This window comes from Boleophthalmus pectinirostris, unplaced genomic scaffold (assembly GCF_026225935.1).
Source record: "Boleophthalmus pectinirostris isolate CB_2022bp ecotype Guang Dong unplaced genomic scaffold, ASM2622593v1 HiC_scaffold_4, whole genome shotgun sequence".
In the NCBI taxonomy this organism is placed as follows: domain Eukaryota; kingdom Metazoa; phylum Chordata; class Actinopteri; order Gobiiformes; family Gobiidae; genus Boleophthalmus; species Boleophthalmus pectinirostris.
The window spans coordinates 14,910,831-14,933,289 of NW_026571353.1; the positions used below are offsets into that span (position 1 = coordinate 14,910,831).

The 22,459-nt window shown below is 38.4% G+C and overlaps 1 protein-coding gene across 1 annotated transcript in view; it reads right to left on the reverse strand.

Moving 5' to 3' along the window:
• Nucleotides 1-22,186, reverse strand: part of dock5 (dedicator of cytokinesis 5) — a 49,189-nt gene extending 27,003 nt beyond the window's left edge. Inside the window, exons 1-12 of the mRNA XM_020928272.2 lie at nucleotides 22,034-22,186; nucleotides 9,955-10,038; nucleotides 9,720-9,760; nucleotides 9,584-9,639; nucleotides 8,528-8,624; nucleotides 7,010-7,158; nucleotides 6,509-6,644; nucleotides 6,153-6,310; nucleotides 4,008-4,089; nucleotides 2,772-2,901; nucleotides 1,515-1,587; nucleotides 72-214 (exon numbers count right to left, since the gene is read on the reverse strand). Coding sequence (XP_020783931.2) covers nucleotides 72-214; nucleotides 1,515-1,587; nucleotides 2,772-2,901; nucleotides 4,008-4,089; nucleotides 6,153-6,310; nucleotides 6,509-6,644; nucleotides 7,010-7,158; nucleotides 8,528-8,624; nucleotides 9,584-9,639; nucleotides 9,720-9,760; nucleotides 9,955-10,038; nucleotides 22,034-22,076 — 1,192 coding nt within the window. The 5' untranslated portion in view covers nucleotides 22,077-22,186. The remainder of the gene's footprint in view (nucleotides 1-71; nucleotides 215-1,514; nucleotides 1,588-2,771; nucleotides 2,902-4,007; nucleotides 4,090-6,152; nucleotides 6,311-6,508; nucleotides 6,645-7,009; nucleotides 7,159-8,527; nucleotides 8,625-9,583; nucleotides 9,640-9,719; nucleotides 9,761-9,954; nucleotides 10,039-22,033) is intronic.
• Nucleotides 22,187-22,459: the final 273 nt, after the last annotated feature.

Sequence of the window (22,459 nt, forward strand, 5' to 3'; positions counted from 1 at the left end):
AAAGGTCAAATTAGAGTCGGCCCGGCTGAAATCACAGGGGATGCTAGCTGTCTGTGAGCACTTCATTTTACCCTGGCCTTTGTGATTGACCTCCCGCGTGGCGATGACTTTGTTGAAGACGGCAGTGAGCGGCTCATTCTCCCCTATAACCCGTGAAGGAATGAGTGGGGACATAATGAGCTGCCTCTGACGAATGTAGGTTTCCATCGCGATCCTGAGAGGGAAAAGAAGGGATAGAGAGAAAGTATAATTCAGCTGCCAACTCCTCTGACAGGTGACAAACAAATGGGCCGAGAAAGGCAAAAAGGCACCAAGAAATGCTTTATGGATGTTCTGGCACGTCATAGTTACGATGTGCATCTGCTTATGTCTAAACTGAATACAAGGGAGTCATGTTTGAAGACTTCAAGTTCCCAGCTGGCAGTTTTAAGTAAGTTTCAATCTGGGTATCATTTTAGAATAACTCAGCACAAAATGTATTGTCAAATGACAGTGGAAAAGATTCCCCCTTTTTTGTTTTTGTTTTACACGTATATCACATTATCTTCACAATCCTTTAATGAATTAATAGAGGGCTCGAACGAATACTGATGTTTCAAATGTATTACTGATTTACAGACCATTCCTCAAGTATTAAATATTAAAGTTTTTTGTGACTTTTTGTTAAATGTTAAAATATTAATTTGTCCTTTTAAAATTATTCAAACTGTGCATTGCAGGAAAGTTTGGTTGTAGTCCAGTCAAGTGATTCTATGTTTCAGTCACTGCAGTCACCAAATTATATAACACTTTTCCTTAATTTTAGGCCCAATTCTTTTTCTTTTCTTCTTCGGAAAACTCAATTTGGATGACCTTTTCTATTAATTTGTATAATTATCCAGTTCATGATTGCCTGTGGAAAATCATTCTCAGTGACTTAATTGAGTTCAAATGCATTTGGCAAGATTGAAAAGCTGAACAAGATTTTTCCACTCATGTCTTGAACACTTATGCTATTCCCACAATAATCATGGTCGAAAAACATTACCAAGTGAGATATTTTAAAAAGGGTTCATTAAACAAGACACAAAAACATGACAGGAATTTTGTAAAAAAAATATTTGCAACATCCCACTTTGGAGAATTACTACCTTCTGGGCAAAAGCGGGCTGTCACAGTAAAATGTCAAGCACTGAAAACTACAAGTTGGATTCTTTTTAAATGTGGCCTCCATGACAAGAATATCCCAAGTTTTTGGGGGTGTCTGCTGCTTAGGTTTTAAGGTTTCTAAAAATAGATTACAACCTCCTCTCGCAGAGTGTAAGGCAGTATAGACTATTATATATACTGAAAATGATTGAAAAAGAGAAAAATCTTGACTATTTGTCCTTGAAAACAAAACACTGGTAACATCAGGAAATATGTGATGGAGCACAGTGACAAATGTTCAGCTCTTTTTATACTCTCACTATTGGTTCACTGCAATAAGATTTTACTGTTAATTATGTTAAGTGAGACTATATCAAAAGACTCACTGTTGAAAGGGGATGAAATGCTGTTTGTCTTCATCATCATTTTTACCATGGGCGATTTCTGTTATGTCCATTACTGTAACACACATATAAAAATAGTTAATCCTATGATACACCTTTGTTGCTGTGTATAAAAATATCACAAGGGCTGAACTCAAAGAAGGTGAGCCAGGTGTTAAATGCCACTTACCTGTTGCTTGGCACAACACAGTGAGACACACTGGGAGTTTGACATTTTTCTTTTTTAACAGAATTAAAAATATCCACTCTAGGCACATAAAAAGGCTCTCCTTGTACAAGAATAATGAATGTTAATTTCACTTTACTTTTCCCGAGATCTCCACCGTATGACATTAAATCTGTCTATCCAGCATTTATTTCATTATGGGACATTTTACTGCTGTAATACTGTAGAAAAAAGAAAAATATTATGACTGGGCAGGTGCTCCATATATCTGACTTAATGGTATTCTCTTTACAGTCACACCGTGCACCTTCAATGCGGTCAGTGCCAATGTGGATAGAAAAGGCCTCAGTGCAGTAATCTGGCGATAATATTATGCCTGATCGCTGCCAGGTGTTGGAGGCCATTTACCTGTTGCTTGGCACCACAAAGCAAAACCAACTGAATGCATTTTTCATCTCACACATGATAAAACATTTCTACACCACTACTCCGCCTTTAAGTGTTTTGATTCCAGCCATAAAATTATTTAAAAAGTTGGTTTCAGTCAATTTACCCAAAACCATATTTCAGTAGCGCCATACATGAGCTACCGTACTTATAAGTGCTTAAACTTTGACTAAGTTTCAAATAATGTGCACCTACTATATAGTCTGGAGATCTGGAGATCAATAAAATTCACAGTCTCACTGAGTTAGAAGAGTCATTCAAAGTCTTTGAAAATATGCAGCAATGTACCAGCAGACCTAAAAGTGACTTAAAAAACAAACACACACACAGACTATATAGGACTGATAGATTGGCAAACCATACAATATTGTCTCTTTCTGAAATGGTGTCCCCAAATCCTACTAGGAAATAGAGGTGAGGACAGTTTTAAAAGTTATTTTGCCAATGCACAAAACTGGGAATTTCTAGGTCAGGAAGCAGCTGTTCCAATTTCCTTCAGCACATGTGTTTGTCATTTTTACACCTTTTTACAAATGCATGACAAAACTCTTGCCACAGAAAGGAGTGTCAGAATGTGGCGACTGAGCTGAATTCAAGATGAAGTGCTTAAACAAATATTAGCTCACCCGCCACACCAAATGGCCTCCGCAGTCCTCCGGTGCATTTCTTGCCCTCTTTGAGTTCCATGCTGCCGACTCTAATGATCTGACACACTAGAAAGAGCCGTAGCCTCATCAAGTCACTACTGCTCAAGTCCTGGAAACACACAAAAGTGATTTATTATGGCAAATTAAGGGTGATATGCAACAATACATAGAAGAAATGAACAGTGTAAATAATTGGGCTCCATTCATGCACCATGAAAGATGAGAAAGAGACTGAAGTGCTTTGAAAAGAGTCACCTCGGCCAAATATGAGAAGGGATCAAAAAGCAAGAGGAGCAAAGTATTCGTTTTATTTCACAAAGGAAAAAATTGCAGAATTGTGCATTATGCGTGAATGTAGTGAGTGGCTGTCCATCAGTGTGTGTTCAAGTTTTAAAGGTCCTATATTACACAAAATTGACTCTTGTGAGATCCAAGTCATTTTAGGACGTTGGTACCTCCTTAATAACATGCCTGGAGCTGTGTATAGTTTCATTCACACATGTTTGAGTAATCCTTTTTATTAGCCTGTCTACACTGCCAAAGCACAAAATACTCTATTCCACCTTGTGATGTCATGAAGCAGTAGTTTTCAAGTTAACAGCCATACCTTTTACTTTTAGTTCAGTAGAGACAGGCAATTCCAGGACTAAAATTATATTAATGAGTGTAGTGAAGGTGTATGGAGTTTAAAAACACTGTAGAGAACTTCCTGTATTACCACATGATATCACAAAGGATATGCAGGCTTTGTATGTTAAACATGTATGAATGAAACAATACACAACTCCAGTATACTACACCAATGTAGAGGTATGTGAATAAGCTGTAATGAATTATAGTAAAAGCTAAATTCCATAGAAATGCAATAACATTTCAATAATGTAATAGATATAATATTTGCAAAAAAGCAATATTATTTAAATAAACAATATCTATTGATGTGAGTTACTGCAACACATTTCAACTCAGTAATTCCTAAAGACACCCTCAGTTTTCAAACAATTGTGTGTTTTCAAAATGATGGTTAACAGCATTATAGCGTCAAATGTATTCAAATTTCCATAAAAGTGCTGTGAATGCCAGTCTTACATTCAAAAGTTCCACTAATTTAACATCCATCCAGGAACAATGTATGCCTTTTGTCACAGGTTTTAGACTTTGTGGATTGTGTAAATCCTAAGCAGAGCACACACAGGGTGTTTGGGATTCAGTTACCGTGAAGAGCGCTGGCAGGTTGTTGAGCTTTTCAATTTCTTTAGGCATTCCCATACTGTCCCAGCGCACCAGGAAGTTCTCGCTGCATGAATTTAAATAAGACCCACAGTTAGATATTACAAATGTGCAAGCATCAAGAAAAATACAAAATGATGGATTTGGAGTTTCACTGCCTAAAAACCAGAAGCACAGAACATACAGCAGTATGCAAAGGTGTGGTAAAATTATGTTAAATAAAACAGGCTGAGAAGACACTGCATTGTTCTCAACTAGTAAGGATAACACTGTTAGTTTCTTATTTTATATATACCATGACACAAACTGATATCATGGCTCAGTGAAAAGAGCATTGAGCACTGAATTAAAAATGTTCAAGTTTGAGACAATGCCTTTATAGGGCTATGCTCTCAAAATAAAAAAATTGTAAAATGTTCACATTTATAAAGCACTTTTCTACCTTTGAGGCATTCAATGCACTTTGTTTTGCCTAAGGACACAACAGCAGTCATCTGTGGAAGTTGGAACCAAATTGCCAAACTGTAGGTCAGTGGCTCTGACCAGTCTACCAACGATGTTTTATGTGGGGGCGGGATTTAAACCGCCAACCTTCAGATCAGAGGACGAGCAATCTACCAACTGAGCTTTCTTATTTTCTAAACTGTTGGATTTAATATAGTCATACATTTCTGCTCATTTAATTTCTTAATAATCTAAAAACATGTCACAGTTCTACAGCACAGTTATTGTAGGCATGATAGACACTCATTACATTGCCATTTAACCCAATAAAACAGGGTTTTATTTAAAACTGCTCATTACAAATATATTTGTTCCTTTGTAAAATTTAGACATTTTATTTTATCTTATTGCATAACAGAAAAGGTTAGGGATTAAGGATTTGTCAAAGGCAAAATATTTTGGGGAAACATCACACATATTCATAGAGAAGCATTTTTAGACATTCTTGCAATTTATGCTGACACATTTTTTGTCAAGTTGAATTCACACCGTCTGTTTTCCTATCCCACTATGCAGAAGCAGCACTGTCTTAATGATGCCTAAAAGAGAAGCCTTCCGGCATGGACTGCTACTATATAAATACACTAATGCTACTTTAACAGCAAAAATACGAGACAGGAATACATGACCAATCATAATAATTACTCTTAATAGCTGTGGTATTGTTCAGAAAGTACACAGGGGCAGTCCTAGTAAGGGACAGATGGGGCAGCAGCATGAGCCCCTTCACCCTGCTGGTCCCCATTTTATTCTTCCCCATTCCTCACTTTTTTTTTCTCCAGGAGGGGGGCTTGCCCGGGGCGCAAAACAGTGTAGGATCGCCACTGAGCACACTGTTACTATTAGGGCTTGAAGTTTCCCTTTGTTTTGGACCAGGCAGTGTAACAGAAGACACAATGAATTAATTACTTAAAAGAGAAGTGACTCATGTATGTCATGGGTGTAGTCTATCATGTAAAATGCAGCTGGTTGCTACAAACAAATCACTGCAGTTTTTTTAAACACCCACAGTCAGCACAAAAGGAATTTACAGCTCAAGTTTATCTGCTGAAGCAAAGGCAACTTTGAATCTTTGAAGTGTGCTGTTTAAAAGGAAGGGGTAATCTTGTTGACCGTGGAGGAGATTATAATCACAATTATGAGTTAACTGCAGATTTGTCCAATAACTGAGAAAAGCACAACTATTTATATTTCTTGGCACAATCCCTTGAAGCTCCAGTCACTTTATATTCAACTGATACCTTTTTTGACTGTCAATTACAGGATGAATTTAAGTAAGGTGGCACTTTGTCCTGAGCCACTGTGCTCTGTAAATTATATTATTACTTTGCAGTGAAATCACAGTTCACACACTCTGATACAGGCTTTGGTCATCCAAGTGAAAATAACATTTAAAAACATTAAAAAAGTTATTTAATCTAAACAAAGTTTTTTTTCTCAAGTATTTAGTCTCCAGTTCAAAAAAGTTTGGTCATAAACGAGTTTAGACAGAAACAAATTTTAGAGAACCAAAACTGACAACAATATCTAAAACATATGAAAAGACACAACAAATGCAACTTGAATTTTAATTTTGGGGTATTTTTCAAAACTTTAAAATAAACTACATCAACTATATGTACTGACCTGATGAACTCTGACTGATCAGGGTCATACAGAGACATGAGGAGTTCGGCGTCTTCTCCGATGTTGCACACAAAGTTCTTCAGATTCATGAGGAGACTGTAGGTGTGCACAGTGCTGAACAGGGTCTGACGTCTGGTCTCAAGGTTCTGTAGCCGGGTCTTATAGAAGCAAATGAAAATAATCAGGTCTTAGAATAGAAATGAAGCTCATGACATGAACACAGGTCGCTGAATGAATATATTTCTGTATTCTAATTGAAATGAGAATATAATTTGCCATCTACTTCATCTGCTGTTCAATATTGTCCTTGCATAGGTCTAATTAATTTATTGACATGTGTCTAAATGTAGCTGTACCTTCTCTTCTTGAATCCTATCATCCACACTTCGTGATGCTGTCTCATGAGCCCGGAAAAGACTGACTGTACTGGTTTGGTCCGGATCCAACATGTTTCCAGCTTCATCTCGTACCACCAAGTCCAAACCCAAAATTCTGTGCAGCACAAAAGATAAAATTGCTTTGCAAAACCACTCAAGACCCCAAATTTAAAGGTGCACTGTGTAACTTTTCTGGTGGAGGGTCTGTCACCCGCTTGTTTCTATGGATATATCATTCTACAGTATGAGATTCTACTTTATATGTATTCAATTATAGGTGTTTTTATAGCTCAAAAATACCTTAAAAAACAGGTATTCTTTTGAGCAGGGTTGCCTCTCCACAGATCTGAGTTGTAACTTGGTCTGTTTTGGTTTAAGATTTTATGTCAAAAAGCATTTGACAGGCCCTCCACACAATGCACCTTTAACAGTGGTCTTTCAATCTGAAAGCATTCCATTGGACAAAACAAGCATCCATACCTGTTCCCATAGTCTATTTTTGCAGTGACTTTCTTCTTGAGCTCCACAAGGTCATCTTTGGGCAGTGTTCCCGACACTATCTGAGATCGATACTCTATGAGGCTGTAGGCCATCTGCTGAACATTCCTGAACAGCGTACTCTTGTTGGCCTGTCCGATAAATAGATACACACACTGTCTTACACACACTTCAAAGGAATCGACCAAATGGGCTCAACAAAAGGGCTCTGTGTTAAGGAGATACTTAAATCTGCCCTGAGTTAGGATGCCAAATCAGGCCATAGCTCAGACACACAGACAAACACATTTCCAGGGTTTTTATATATTACATTGTCCCCAAGAATTCATAAATTTTCTGGAGAGTGATCCTAACCTTAACCATAGTCACTAAATGTGTAATCTTACCCTAACCTTCACTTATTTTAACCCATATTTTAAGTTTAAGACATGTTATTGATTTAATAATAACAATAAGTGACATCCTGGGACATTATTTTTGCCCCCTTGAGGCAGGTGCCAATGACGTGAGTGTGTATACAGATTTTAGTAATCAGAATGTGATAAATACCCACACATTCATCAAAATAGTGACTTATCTAGAGCTAAATTGAAAAAGAATCCTGGACTAGACTAGAACTAGGAGTGAACATAGCCTTGACCTTCACTTTCAGTGTACAGAGGTCTGTGCCATCAGTAGGACCAGAGAACCACTGTGATAGACAGAATAAGCTGTAATACAAACACAAGAGAAGTAAAATGGTTCTCAAGAGATCACTAAATTCAATGCAAGAGACACAATTAATATAAATGCCAAATAGACAACACATCCTTTAAATGCTTAGCACATTAGCCTTGTTTAAACACCAGCAAGTGAGTCTGCATGCCCCATTACTGTGCCTTCTCTGCAAAAAAGTTTACCAGTATAGTCTCCGGTGGAAATGTAGATAACATAAAATAACCGTGTAACCTTTCTGGTGGAGGATCCGGCAAATGCTTTTCTCCATGAAGATGATACTACTTTCTCTGGAATCTTTCACAGTATGGTATAAAACATTTCTATCTTCATGGAAACCAAACCAGATCAAGTTACAGGTCAAATTTTGAGCTATAAAACCACCTGTAATTGAATAAATGTAAGGTAGATCTGTTTAATGTCATACTGTGGAACATTTGAAGAAGAGCAGTGACATGTCCATAGAAACAAGCAGGTGGCGGACCCCCAACCAAAAATGAAAATAGTGCACCTTTAAATAAGCAATCCTTCTTCACACCAGCAGCACGTTGTCCCTCCCTCTTCATATCCTCTACTACATCTTTCTGTGCACCAGAGCAGGTTAGCAGTTCAAATCTAATTCCCTGAGATCATCTTTGATAGCGGGGAAACCATCTTAGTAATACAGAAAATCCAGGTTTCACCTCAAACTTACCTCTATATACCTTCCTAATCCTGCTTTGTAGTACAGTGCCCTGGTGAAAAGCATGTTAACTAAATACAGAAATGCTGATAAGAGTCACATACCACGTAGAGCTTGTGCCATATCTGCGCCCATTCCCTGAGAGTGGCCCCCAGCTCTTGCACCAACGGGAGGTCTGAGGGGATAATTATTTCCTGCTGGCTGACATCCAAAAAAAGAGAATAAGATATTAGAGTAGTGCCTCATCATTCACAGCTGATGCCATATGATTGAGACAGTGCAACATTTCTACTGATGATAAATAGGAAGGATGCTTTGCCTTACACAGCCAAAAAAGACATTACCAAAGACGATAATTGCAAGTGCAGAGTGTTACTGACAGATGCCGAGGCGGGCCAGCAAACCAATATTATGTGAATTAATTATGTCATTTAGTTTACAATTTCCATAAGACGAGACAAGACATAAGACTGGATCTACGAGAACTTGACGAGATTTTGACATTCAGGCTATAATAATTTTAGTCTCACCATTTTTTACTTTATTTATAATATATTATATATTTAATATATATCTGCTGTTACTGTAGCTCTGCCTTTTGGGACTACACTCAAAAAATGTCACTCGCCACCAGAACCACTATTTTTTCAATCCAAATGTAGAGATCTTCTGACACAAGATTTTGTTCTATCCCTTTATTTAGTACATTTCAGAGTAGTTTATTCTAAATTGAAATAAAAAAAAGTTTTCAGATACTTTCAGACAGAATGGTTTTCATTATTCTTAATTTCTTTGTTAGTTTTGATGCTAAAGGTAAAATTGTGAATTGTATAGAAATATATACACTATATGTATTATTACTTTTTATCATTATTATATTGTATTGTATTGCTCTGTCATTTTCATCATTGTCATTTTGTTTTGCTAATTAGAATGACTTTGACAAGAAAATGGAGAAACCTTGAATGCTCTTGACAAAAGTATTTCTCTGTCTATGTGCATGTGTTTAACATAAAACAGACAAAGCACAAGGGCCATTACCATAGTTACATTGTAAAAAAGGATGGGGACGGACAGTCCATCCTATTAAGACTCTACCACTGAAATACATTAATACATTATTCATTTTAATTAAAGAAAATTAAGTGCCAATTTCTCACCCAATTCCCTCTACTCTGGCCTCCTTCAAGTGGATGTAGGAAGCTGGGAAAATGCCCTAGAGACAATGAGTTACTATCAGAATTAATGCATCATGGTGGAAGGTACAGTATCATAATTAAGTGCTAATGACGCTACCTTGTGTGATTTCTTGCGTAGTGTGTAGCCTCTGTACCAGCCTGCGGAGACAAAGATTCATCTTGAAAAGGAGAGGAGGCAGGGGATGACAGTCAAGAGGGCACAGTGGCAGTGCATGCTCATTTACATGATTAGACATGGCATACCGTGTGGTGCTGGGTTCAACACTTCTAACCTAGGTCCTGTGTCAGCATGTTCAAAAGGACGTGTTGGTGCTTGTTGCATGTTCACTCACCTTCCAGTTTCTCAAGTATGTGCACCGCGTCCCCCACCTGTAGGCACAGCTCGTGGTCTCCGCTCGGATCATAATTGTAGATGGCTGCGGGACAAGAACAAAAGGCTGTTTGCTTATATGTACTTAACAGGAGAAACAGACTTTAAGCAAGGGCTGCACTATATAATGCGATCTAATTTACGCCATAATTTGAGCTACCGCAACTATACCTCATTAGAATGTCCTCTGCAAACCACAAACCATCTTGTCTTTTTATAGACAGCACACTTGTACCTGTAGTAAAGACCTTTTCAAATATGTTCTGAAATCTGATTGGATTCTTCAGTCTTTGAAATGTAAATACTCTTGGAGCTGTTTACATTGTGTTCTTTGAACAGATTTCTACAATTTCCATGAAATTAATGATAAAAACTGCAATTAAATTTTTCCAAAAAGCTAAAAAGTTTGTCCACATGGTTGAGCAGGTAACGGAACACCAAATCCCTTTTCAGTCACTTGTCACACACAGAAGCAAGGCTGTTTAGAAAAAAGCTCATTGGAAACCAATTCTTTTTCAAAGGGACCAATCTTTGTACAATTTGCACATGTAACACTCTTGAACTTAGATTTATTTCTTCACTGATGGCTCTTTTAAAAGTCGTGTCCAGAGAAAATGCTTTTTTGTCAAGTCTCAGAGGAATAAAGGTTTCTGGCCACCTTTTATTGAAACAAATAGTCAGAGACTGTAGCTAATGCTGAAGCAAATGGACCAAGGCAGAGAGAGTGGCCTTTGGCCTGGTGCTGGGTCAAAGCCAGAGTAGGACAGAAATCACACAAGAATAATGTAACTAAATGATTCATAAACAAAATAAAACTTTCTGCAAGACACACATAACTAGCATCTAATAGTCTGAAAGTTCATTTTAACAGTACACTATCAGCCAGGACATACAAACATACCTATGATTTCAAATGTTTTTATTCCTACTCATTAAGACTCCAAACAAGATGACAAAAGATGTCATGCTTGAAAAAATGATAATTTGATTTTGTTATTCAGATATTCAGTCAAATCAGACTTATTTCTTAGGGGAAAATTGTTTGGAGTTTGAATATTTATTAAGGAATAACACACCAAGATTATAATGTTGCTTAACAAAGCAAGTACTGCCCTTTATTGTTGTTATTGCTATGTTCTGTAGCACTTTGGTCAACCTGTGGTCAATTGCATTATAAATAAGTTGCAGTCGTCTTGCATGTTTCTTCCTCTGAGCACTCAACCCACCCATCAATCCAAAACACGCACAGTAGGTCAAATTCTCCAGCTAAGGTAATCCTGACCAAGAACAGCTCAAAATCCAGAGATGGGTCCTTGCATCCTGTTCTTTGGCACCCACTACCCCAAATGCAGAGGACAATTTTTTAGGACAATAAAAAAGAAGAGAGAAAAATATTTTTTTAGCTAACAGGCAAACAAATCATAAAACAAATACACTGAGATACAAACAAAAGAATACATAAAAGTGCATAGTTTTCATACAGCTCTTGTGTGTTGAACTCTTTCATTTCTTACATAGCAACCTTTGACCCCTATATAGTCAGCTGGATTCCATTTGCGACTCCTCCTTCGTATTACGTATACTTGATTGAGTAAACTTGTCATGTCTCTTCCTTTGGTTAGTTGAAGGCATACAATATGACACCAGATAATAAAGGTACACACAAGCCCATGAGTGTCGCAACAGAAAAAACACCTTAGCAAACAATACAGTAACAAAGGTCTTTGCCATGACTCGAGGCAGCTGCAATTGCGCATAGCCGCACAGTAACTTAGAGGAACTGAAGTAGCCATGCCCTGACTTGCATAGTGATAATGCGGATTGCTGGAGGCTAGATTTCATAGCACGCTTCAACTGGCTCGGCTTATCGCACCTCCGTCTGAATACCTAAATTTAACACAAAAAAGTGAACTCTACCATATCTCCATCTCTATAACTCCCTCTTCTATGCTGGGAGATTTTTTCCTGAGCTTTCAATAAAAAACATTTGCACAAACAGTCAGCTCTGCAGGGAACCGGCTACTGTTTGTATAACCAATGCATGATCTGAGCACCCCTGCTGTGTGGTTCACACCTGCACAAGCTGGAAGTGTAATAACAATATTTGATCAGTAGAAGGAGGTGCACAGTGCTACAGAGGCTTTTATACACTACATCACTCCTTCAGCAAGTTACATGCTTAGATAAATGTAAGAGAATGCCTCAGGAAGGGCATCTGTCATCTGACACATTCCTTTTTAATCTATGTTTTTATGATAATGGTTACTATGAATTTTGACTATTTGTTAGCTAAACGTATGTACTTCTAACATTGTATGTCATGTTTGTATTCCCCTTATTGTGTGTTCTGCAGTGTCAGCACTTTGCCCCAGACACATTTCCCTCTGGGACAAGAAAGTAGATTTGATTTGATTTGAAATGCAAATGCTTATTCATGTTAACATGCATGAGACACACATGTAAACACACCAGCTTGTAGCCATAGGCTTACTTCAATCTGCTGTCTCATTTGCTTTTATAAACATACACTCATTCTTACACCTGCAGCTGTGCAGCATGCATAAACAAAGGAAGTAAGATAGGGGAAGTGTCTTGCTCAAAGACACAATGGTATACACCAATCAGAGCAGGGATCAAATTGTCAGCCTTTAGATTAGAGGTCACACACTCTGTGACTGAGCCAGTGCTACCCACTGCACACTGGATGTAGAGAGATTATTGCCTGTGATTTACCCAAAAGAAAGTGTCAGTGGGGGAAAAAAGTGGTGAGTGCTACTTTCTCAAGAAGGTGGTTGTGGGCGCAAGTACAGTAACTGAACAAAGTGTGTGTGTGCTGTACTCCCTTTACTACAGTGGAATCCATATGGGTGCCCTAGGTTACTAACATCCATTTTTAGAAATAATCTGTGAATGTAATTTTCTATGTCGAATGAATAAAAGAGCATGTCTGTCAAGGCCCTGTAATGTGTAGGCTTGAACGTCAAAGACCATCAAAATAATTCAATACTAATGAATACTGGAGAATTGCTATTTCATAGGTGAATACACTTGCTAAGGTGAAATAAATTCTTGTTCAACAATACATATGCCTTGCACTTTAATTCATCGACATGTCAATGGTAGCTCTCAAAACTATTAAGTATCTCCATTATCACACCCTCCATTGGATCCAAACTGAACTCACATGCCCAGGAATTCAATGCAAAAACAACTATTTATACTGAGGAAGTTAAACTTTTGTCTTTTAGACTTAAAAAAAGGTACAGCTAATGTTGCACATAATAATGCATTTGATTTATTACAGCACCCAAAGGCACTTTTAAACTCATGAAACTATTGAAAATAAATTAATAATAATTTTGGTTTCAGGTTATGTTTTCTAACTTTTGCTCTACTGGAGAACATTGATAAGAAGACAGTTAATTAGTAGTAAATGACTACTCTGCTGCTTAACTAGAAAAAATGTTTGCCTACATAGCTGTCACAGAGCATGAATGGCTTTATTCAAAAGATAACCTTGACTTCTTTTATTTATCTTAAGTAGATGATTATTTACGCTTAGTGAACAATGCTAAATGTTTTGGAGAAGTGACATCTGCTTCTAGTCATGCCCAGAGTGACAATGGCCCATTCAAAGCCTGGACGCAGTGTCTGCGCTTAGCAACACACTGGAATGGAGCCAATAGACTGCACTGGGTTGAGCAGGCTGTGATGCCACACTGTCTCAACTAAAGGCAACTCTCTGCGCCTTGGCTGAGTTCAGTGAAAGACGCTATATCTCTACAGCGACTTAGACAACAAATACAGAGATAAGGATCCAGCTCATTTGCTGCAGTCGGATTTCCAATAAAGTTTCTCTTTGAGCAAGTTCAAGATTGTGTGAAGTAGTCCTAGACAAAGTCAGAGCCAGTTAGAATATATTACAGAAGTGGACAAGATAGTAACAGGCTGAGTAAGACCAGTTTTTAAATTATGCATTTGGTGCATCCAGATTGCACAATGTGTTTTTTTACAACACCCTAGGCACCTCACCTTTATGTGAATGTGGTTTTTGAGTAAGATATTAGAGGCTGCAGGAGGGGCTGCAAATTAGAGCATCTGGAAAAGAGCAATGTATTAATGCATCAATGGAAAAAAACAACAATGTAATCAATTACCAAAACAATTACAGCCCTAATTATGAGCATATTTGTACTATTTAGCTTTTAGCATACATGCTAATATAAGTTCTGAAAATTAGATTGAGTGAAAATTGATCATGAATTTCCTAAATCAGGCTGTGACATTGTTGCCTTTATACTGACATAATGGCTTTAACACTAAGAATTTTCAGAGTATCTTCTATGTGATAAACACATAAGAAAAACATATTCACAGATGGCCTTAAACTCACAATAAAATGTAAATAAATAAAAGTATTGGAGTTTCATCAACTCTGTAACGTAAATAAGGATAAAATATGTATGGAAATATAAAGAGCCACTGTAAATCTCCTCAACTCATTAAGTGAAAGCAGCTCTATAAAGTTTTCTGGAGAGACACAGATTCTGGGGTAGGGCATCTCAAAGCACAGACCTCAGTGGGAGAGCAGCCGTTTGCCTTCTCCCACTGTCTAGACGCCTCCCAACGATCTTCACTTTACACAGCGCTCCAGCTAATAAGTCCTTATAGGTTATCCATAAATCATGACGTTTTTCTGATCTTCATGCCAAAAGAACATAAAAGAATACATTTAGACTGGGGTGATAACATATTTAACTAACAAAAAGGCTGGAGGAGTCTAGCAATGCATTTTCTGCTGTGGGAAAAGGTTGCATTAAGTTGATCATTGTGAAATGATGTCTGGTTTGTGACAGTGCACTTGACCTAATAGTATACAAGTTTCACAATGACCAAATTGCTGACCAACTAGGTTTCTAGGTCACTAATGTTACAATACTAAAAATTCCAAACTCAGTATTGATACTTAGGAAAAGGCTGGATACTTGATAATTTTTGATAAAAGAAAACTCTTTTTCAACACAATAGATTATAGAGGTAGACTGGGATATTTTAGCATATTTGCTACAGGGCTTAAATCTCCAGCAGCTTAATTTAAACAATATAGTGCGACGAGGGCAGTGCACAAAATATGACTACGCTGCACTCTTATCCAGTTTGTAATAAAACAGGTTTATGGATGAGACTGTAATCAATATAAATTATATATTTGGGGTGAAATTCTCAAAATCTGGACTACATAACATCCCAGAAATATTAGCAGAGCTTATCAACTATATTGATTTCTCTGGATTCTAAACAATTTGTATCGACATCAGAGATCGGTGACCTCAGACAAAAGAACTATTTCTATAATTCTATCACACTGTCTTAAAGGTGCACTGAGTAATATTTCTAGTGGAGGGTCCGCCAGTTTGTCTCCATGGAAATGTTATTGTTTTGTCTAAAATGTTCCACAGTATAGATCAAATCTCTCACAAGTGAGACAAGCAGGTTACATATGGCAAGTCGTTTTAACATTTAAACACTAAACTGGATATGTATTGCAGATATCTCTAACTTAGTTTTGCCTAGTCAAAAAGAAAATTTCGGATATCCGCAAAGTCATTCTTCCTATCCATAACTGTCATTTTAGATATCCACTAGAGCCCAACCAATACATCATTTGGCTGATATTATCAGCTGATATGGTCACATTTTTCTATAGCGCTTTTTCCACCTTCAAGGCACTCAAAACGCTTTACAACAAGGAACCACTCACCCATTCACACACACATTCACACACCAGTGTACACAGACACTGTAGGCAAGGTGGGTTAAGTGTCTTGGACAAGGACACAACAACAGCATTCATCTGCGGGAGCTGGAATCATATCAGCCAACCTGTGGGTCAGTGGATCTGACCACTCAACCTGTGATGTTTTATGTCGAGAACTGAATTCGAACCACCAACCTTCATATCAGTGCGCAAAATGCTCTACCAACTGAGCTACTGCCGCCCCCGATATGGGCCGATATTTCACGTGGGCATGTTATACCTCGTAAAAAAGCTTAGACTCTCTACATTATGTTCATTTAATCCAATTTACAGACAGATAAATGTCCTAATATGTGGCTCCACATCAGTATTTATCTGTGGAGTCATTTGTCTGTGTCTGTGTCCGTACTGTCCCTGAACACACCATCAGTCACGTCACTCATGTGCTCGTTTACATCCGCAGCCATAGATCCAAACACTGAGATTATATTCTTTTTACGGACAATCGGTTTGAGTCTGGATTAAAAGGGCCTTTATTAGTTATGATGTGAGGAGGAGCCTGTGTGAGCGATGAGTGTTGGAAATACATCGACTTTGAAGCTAGTTGTGGTTATTGTTAATGGTTAGCGATTAGCTGCTGTAGCTTCCACACATAAAATTGGGGTTTTCTCTTCTATTGGCCTATTGTAAAGTGACTATATTGGCTGTATATTTGTTAATGGACCAGCATTGATATGTAAATGAACTGTGAATAGAGGTGTGAATTATGACATTTATGCATATAATTAATTATCATGGCACACACGCAGGCTAATAGCAGTAGTTTATTTTCTTTACTAGCTAATAGTGATGGGTTGGTCGCGAACAAAATGGCTCTAAGAGCCGGCTCTTTGAAGTGAACGACGGGAGCCTGCTCCTTATTGGGAGCTGTGTTTTCTCTTTCTTTCACTTTTTTTTTGACAAAGCGAAATGACGTTGCAGATATCTATATGCAAATGATCCCACTTTAGGCGGGAGCATTTCCACATGGCACCTGTAGCTGTTAACGGAAAGTTAATTTATCAGTAAGATCGGCAAAAGGCATCTTAGGGTCTTTTTGTTAATGGACTCTAGTGAAATATTCGTTAAAAATTATATTAAAGACAAAAGCTTATTTTAACAGACAGTTGTTAAGCTTTAGACACAAATGGCTTTTTGGACAGATTGTGCACTGCTAGTAGCCCGAGACAATTTGGTGCTTTCTGTGTCATGATGTCATAATGACGTATGAGATATCTTTAACTTTCCTGCCTAGTCAAAACTGAATAACAGATATCTGCAATTGTCATTTATGATATGTGATGAGTTGAATGTCGCTTACAATGACACCCGTAACGTTCAATCCATTTTCTTCTGCTTCTTCCGGGCCGAGTTGCGGGGCAGCAGGGACTCCCAGACTTCCTTCACCCCAGACACTTCCTCCAACTCCTCCGGGAGGACCCCGAGTTGATCCCATTTCAGCTGACATACTGTATTTTCAGGACTATTGAGCGCACCTGAATATAAGCCGAATCCACAAAATTTTTATTCAATTTAAAAATTTTACATATATAGGCTGCACCTGAATAGAAGGTGCATGTCTCCATGTCTTCAAGAACGTTTTCAATTCGGGCCATCTTTTTTTATTGCCTCTGAAAGTTTTTGTTGTCCTTTTACTTTGTGTCAGTTTGTCACTCTGCCATCACCAAAATCTCACCATCGACTCAATGATGCCGAGCTCACGTGCAGCAGCTCTATTTCCTTCTTGGACAGCCACATCAGTCGCCTTTAACTTAAAAGCTGCATCATCTGCATTTCTTTGTGTGTTCTACATGAGGAGTGTGTGCGCATGAAGCACAAAATGTGTTCAAAACACAATCAAACAAGCATCTTCCTCAACGCATCACCCCCGTCTCTCCCCGCACTCTACTGCACATGTCTCCTGCAGAAAGAGCCACTGTCCTGTCTGGTATGTCAGTGTCTTGTAGAATTTCAGTAGATTTCAGGCTCTCCCGGGGCTCGGCTAGTTGTATCAATCAGGTATGAGTGGATGTCCGGCTACTGAATTTTGAGACGTTTCTTCTCATCATTTACACACTCACCTACATTTAATGCATACATGTAAGACGTATCCCCTTCACTAATGTTCATTTAGCATCATATCATATCATTTATCACACACCGATAAATTGTGCGCTGACAACAATGCTAGCCAACGCTGCAACTTCATGTTAATCCTGGATCGATGTGTTAACCGCACAGACAGCAGCACTTTCTTCACTCAGGCTACATGCACATCCGCTGTGTTGCCAAACCATAGACCGTATATATGAATGAACAATGTGCCAAAAATAATCCGTCCATATATTAGCCGAATTGTTGTATAAGATGCAGGGTTCAAAGTGTGAGAAAAAAGTAGTGGCTTATAGTCTCTCCAGCATGCCCTAGGTCTTCCCTGGGGCCTCCTTCCGATGGGACATACCCAGAACACCTACCCAGGGAGGCATTCAGGAGGCATCTGTAACAGATGTCTGAGCCACCTCAGCTGGCTCCTCTTGACGTGGAGGAGCAGCAGCTCTACTCCGAGCTCCTCCCATGTGGCTGAGCTCCTCACCCTATTTCTAAAGGAGCGCCCAGCCATCCTCTGGAGGAAACTCATTTTGGCCACTTGTATCCATGTTGTCCCTGTGGTCATTACGCATAGCTCATGACCATAGGTAGGAATGTAGATTGACCGGTAAATCGAGAGCTTTGCCTTTCGGCTCAGCTCCCTCTTCACCACAACGGTCCGATACAGTGACCGCATCACTACGTCGGTAGTGAATGAATAAATGCTACATACAGTAGATATGTTTAATGTCATACCATGGAACATGCCAGGCAAAGCTATAACATCTCCATGGAGACAAGTAGAAGACAAGAAGGTAGGGGACCCTCCACCAGAAAAGTTGCTCAACACCCTTTAAATATAGTTCTGAGATAGAAGATTCTTCATTTGAGGTAGGTCCAATTTTGTTCAAATGAGTATCACATTTTAATGGGCTTATTTCTTTGCTTCAAACCCAATTACACAAATTTACATTGGTGTGGCTTCATCTTTAACTCAAAGGGATTATGTCAAAAGAATATTTTAAAGATAAGATTGTACTCCTTTATATGTAATGAAAAAGGGGATGAATTAAACTGATCACAGAGCCCCATTTTGGCCCATCCAAACTGGGAACAAGTTCGACCCAATCTCTCAAGCATCAGACCATAATCACATTTGACATTGGACGATGAACAAACAAGGATGTTATCAGTGAGATCTAAGAGGAGAGGAAAGCCAAACTGATTTGCTTATTAGACAGAGATGCCCAGGCAGCACTGACCTTCGAAGGACCACATTTCAAAGCAACCTCTTGGCTGCTTATACTGCTCAAATAAAGCAGAAGCGGACTCTAACCTTTTTCACACCACAAATGCTTAAGTGCTGACATTAAGTCAGTCCTTATGAGCTGAATGACTTTAATGGCTGCTCCCCATAGAATATGTCAATGTAATTATAATTGAATGCCATTTCAGATTTGTAATACATGCTATGTGATTTAATTAGGCATTGTTAAAAAGGCGGGTGGGTGTGGGGATTTCTTGGTTTTTGACAGGTTAATTATCAAGGATGGTGCACAGTCATAGAAACAAACTAACTAACCAAGCTTATTTGAACCTTAATCTTTTGCTACTCTGTGCAGGATTGAAATGATACAATTCAGCACAAACAGGTTAGACTGATGCTTAGTCTACCTTCACCAAAATATTAAATATACAAAACCATTTTACATGATATGAAAGTTCTTTTTGTCATTTAATTTTAGAGAAAATATTATGTTATATGCATATCCAAAATAGAACAAGTAAAGTAAGTACAAAGAAATTTTTAAGGCTGAGCAACTGATTCAGTAATTTTGTCATTCATCAAAGTATAGTATCTTTTTAATCGAGAGGTCAACAGGTCAGTAAGAGCATGTGGTTTGGAGAACAGTTGTGAATTGAAACTGGACTATTTTCTAATGGTTAGTGGTAATGGCAAGTCTGCCTTAATGTTCAGGAAATTAATACTGAAAGATATTTTTATTTGTTTGTAAATGGTCACATTTTTCTATAGCGCTTTTTCCACCTTCAAGGCACTCAAAGCGCTTTACAACAAGGAACCACTCACCCATTCATACACCAGTGTACGCAGACACTGTGGACAAGGTGGGTTAAGTGTCTTGCCCAAGGGTGGGAGCTGGAATCACACCAGTCAACCTGTGGGTCAGTGGATCTGGCCGCTCAACCTGAGATGTTTATGTCGAGAGCTGGATTCGAACCACCAACCTTCAGATCAGTGGGCGAATGCTCTACCAACTGAGCTACTGTCGCCCGCAGTAAGACTATTCTGATTATTCTTTTTTTAGTTTTTCAATTTAGTTAGTATTTTTGGAGCGTGTAAGCGAATACATTTTTTACTCAGATTTGATTTTTCTTACTTTTTAGGTGGATTATTAAAGCAAAAATATAAAAACTAGTTTATATCACACGAGAGACAGTGCATGTAATGCAGCATACCATGAAGGCAGTATTAGCACAACAATTCAATTACATTCATGTGTGGGAACATTTGATTGGGTAATTTACATTTCTACTGCTAAACACTAGAATATGAAAATTAGCTGTCAGTCTTATTGGTGCCAGTATTAGGATATGCTTCATTTGAATTTCACTGATATTAGAGGTTCTATCACACAACTTACGATTTTTTTCTTTCATCCCAAAATGTAGTTGCCTGTATTTGCCTTACCTTGTCTAATCGGATTACAACCTAAGACCTTGTACAGGGTCTGATGGCATTTTGAGGATTAAGACCAGTGTAAGTGACTCCTGCCCTGTTTCTGAGTGAATGGGGCAAAAAACAGCATAGTATACAAAAATGTGCAATAGTTTGAAATGGCATGGACCTGAAAGGCTTATCACAGAACATTCCCCAGCATCAGCCACTAAGAACAAGGAAGGGTAAAAGACCCGACAAGGTTGGGTGTAAGAACAAAGTCGGGTAAAAGACCATCAACAGAACTGTAGGACTTCTACAGTCCTACAGTGTTGATTTTCCCTTATCCACCTGAATTTGTGGGTTTATAGAGCTTAGCAATCAAAGCATCAAAGTTTAAAAACAAGGTATCAAAGGTGTGTGCGGAGATCTAGACGATACACGAGACAACTATACCCTACAGTTTTTTCTGAAAATATCCTCATACCCAACATTCTTCACAAGGACCAACCACATCTGGTGCACACCGGGCAATGAGGGTCTATAAAATTGTGTAGCCTAGAGCTGATTTAGTTTTTATAGCCTGAACCTGAACTGGCTATGAAGTCACTAAAGCAAACTAGAGAGCATTTTTCATAGACTGCACGCAGCTGAGGGTGGAGCAGCGTGCAGGCAGATATCATTACAAACATATAAAGGTGCAGAGTAGACAAAAAGCCATGGTGATCTCTGTAATGGCAACACAGAGCCTAACTTACACAGTACATGAAGGGTTAAGAAATAATGAAAAAATAGCAATGCAAAGTAAAAAAAAAAAAAGAAAAAAAAAAGTTGCTTAACCAAAACCAGCTCCAAAAGAAACACATTTTGGTTACAAATTAAGACTTTTGAAATCCACTGGTACATCTTTTTTCTTTAGCAAATATTGGGTAATTTTTCAAGTAATGGTGTTATTATCATCAGTAAAAAGTTGAGAGAAACTACTCACTAGTTATTTTTTCAGAATAGGCCAGATTCAAATTCCTAGGAGACAAGTGGCAAACTGAACTTGTCTATGCAAATGTCACATTCTTATCTCCCAGTGCATGCAGAGCTTCCCATGTGGAGCCAATGGGAGACCTTGAAGCTGCCTGGAGGGATCTTACAGCGAAACAAGGACTCATTTAAGTTAAAAAAGTTAGCTCTAAGAGATTAAACCAAGCATGTCTGGTATGCTTATTGAACAATTGTTGTCAGACTCCCCACCACAGACACACCACAAAATATTTCTCAACCCGAACGCGTAAACCTGGCAGGCAGCATATACACACTGGCGGAATATTACAGACATGGACTGAGCTCTATCAATGTTGGACTTTCCGAATTCACGAAAACCTCCAAAGTAATGATAGCCTGCAGTATTTCCCGAACTCCACTCCCCTTGAAGATAGTTCAGTAGAACTTTACGCACCAAACGCAACGATAAGTATGGCAACTTACCGACTCCGTATTTCTCCTTTTTAGTGGGAATCCAGCGGGTCATAGTGGAAAGTTGTGTTGATTGGAGAATAAATAAATATATACACTTGTTAAAAAGGGAGGACTGGCGGGCGGTGCACTCCTGAGCGTCCCGAAGTCCTACAGTTCCGCCATCATGACTTGTGTTGTTGCGAGGGGGAGGGAGGAGCGGTGCGAGGAAAATACTGGATAGGCGTGAACCACAAAAACTACAACCCCTGCAATTAGTGCTTCAGTTATTTGTCTCAGTTGTACCCATAAACACATAACCTACTTTTTTTTTTTTTTTCTTCACCACATTACCAGCGAACCATTTACAACGAGCTGAACTCTCAAATTCCCTAAAGCAATTCCCTTCCTTGTAAACTGTAATCTTTATGGGAATTATGCAATAAATCACTTGTTCCT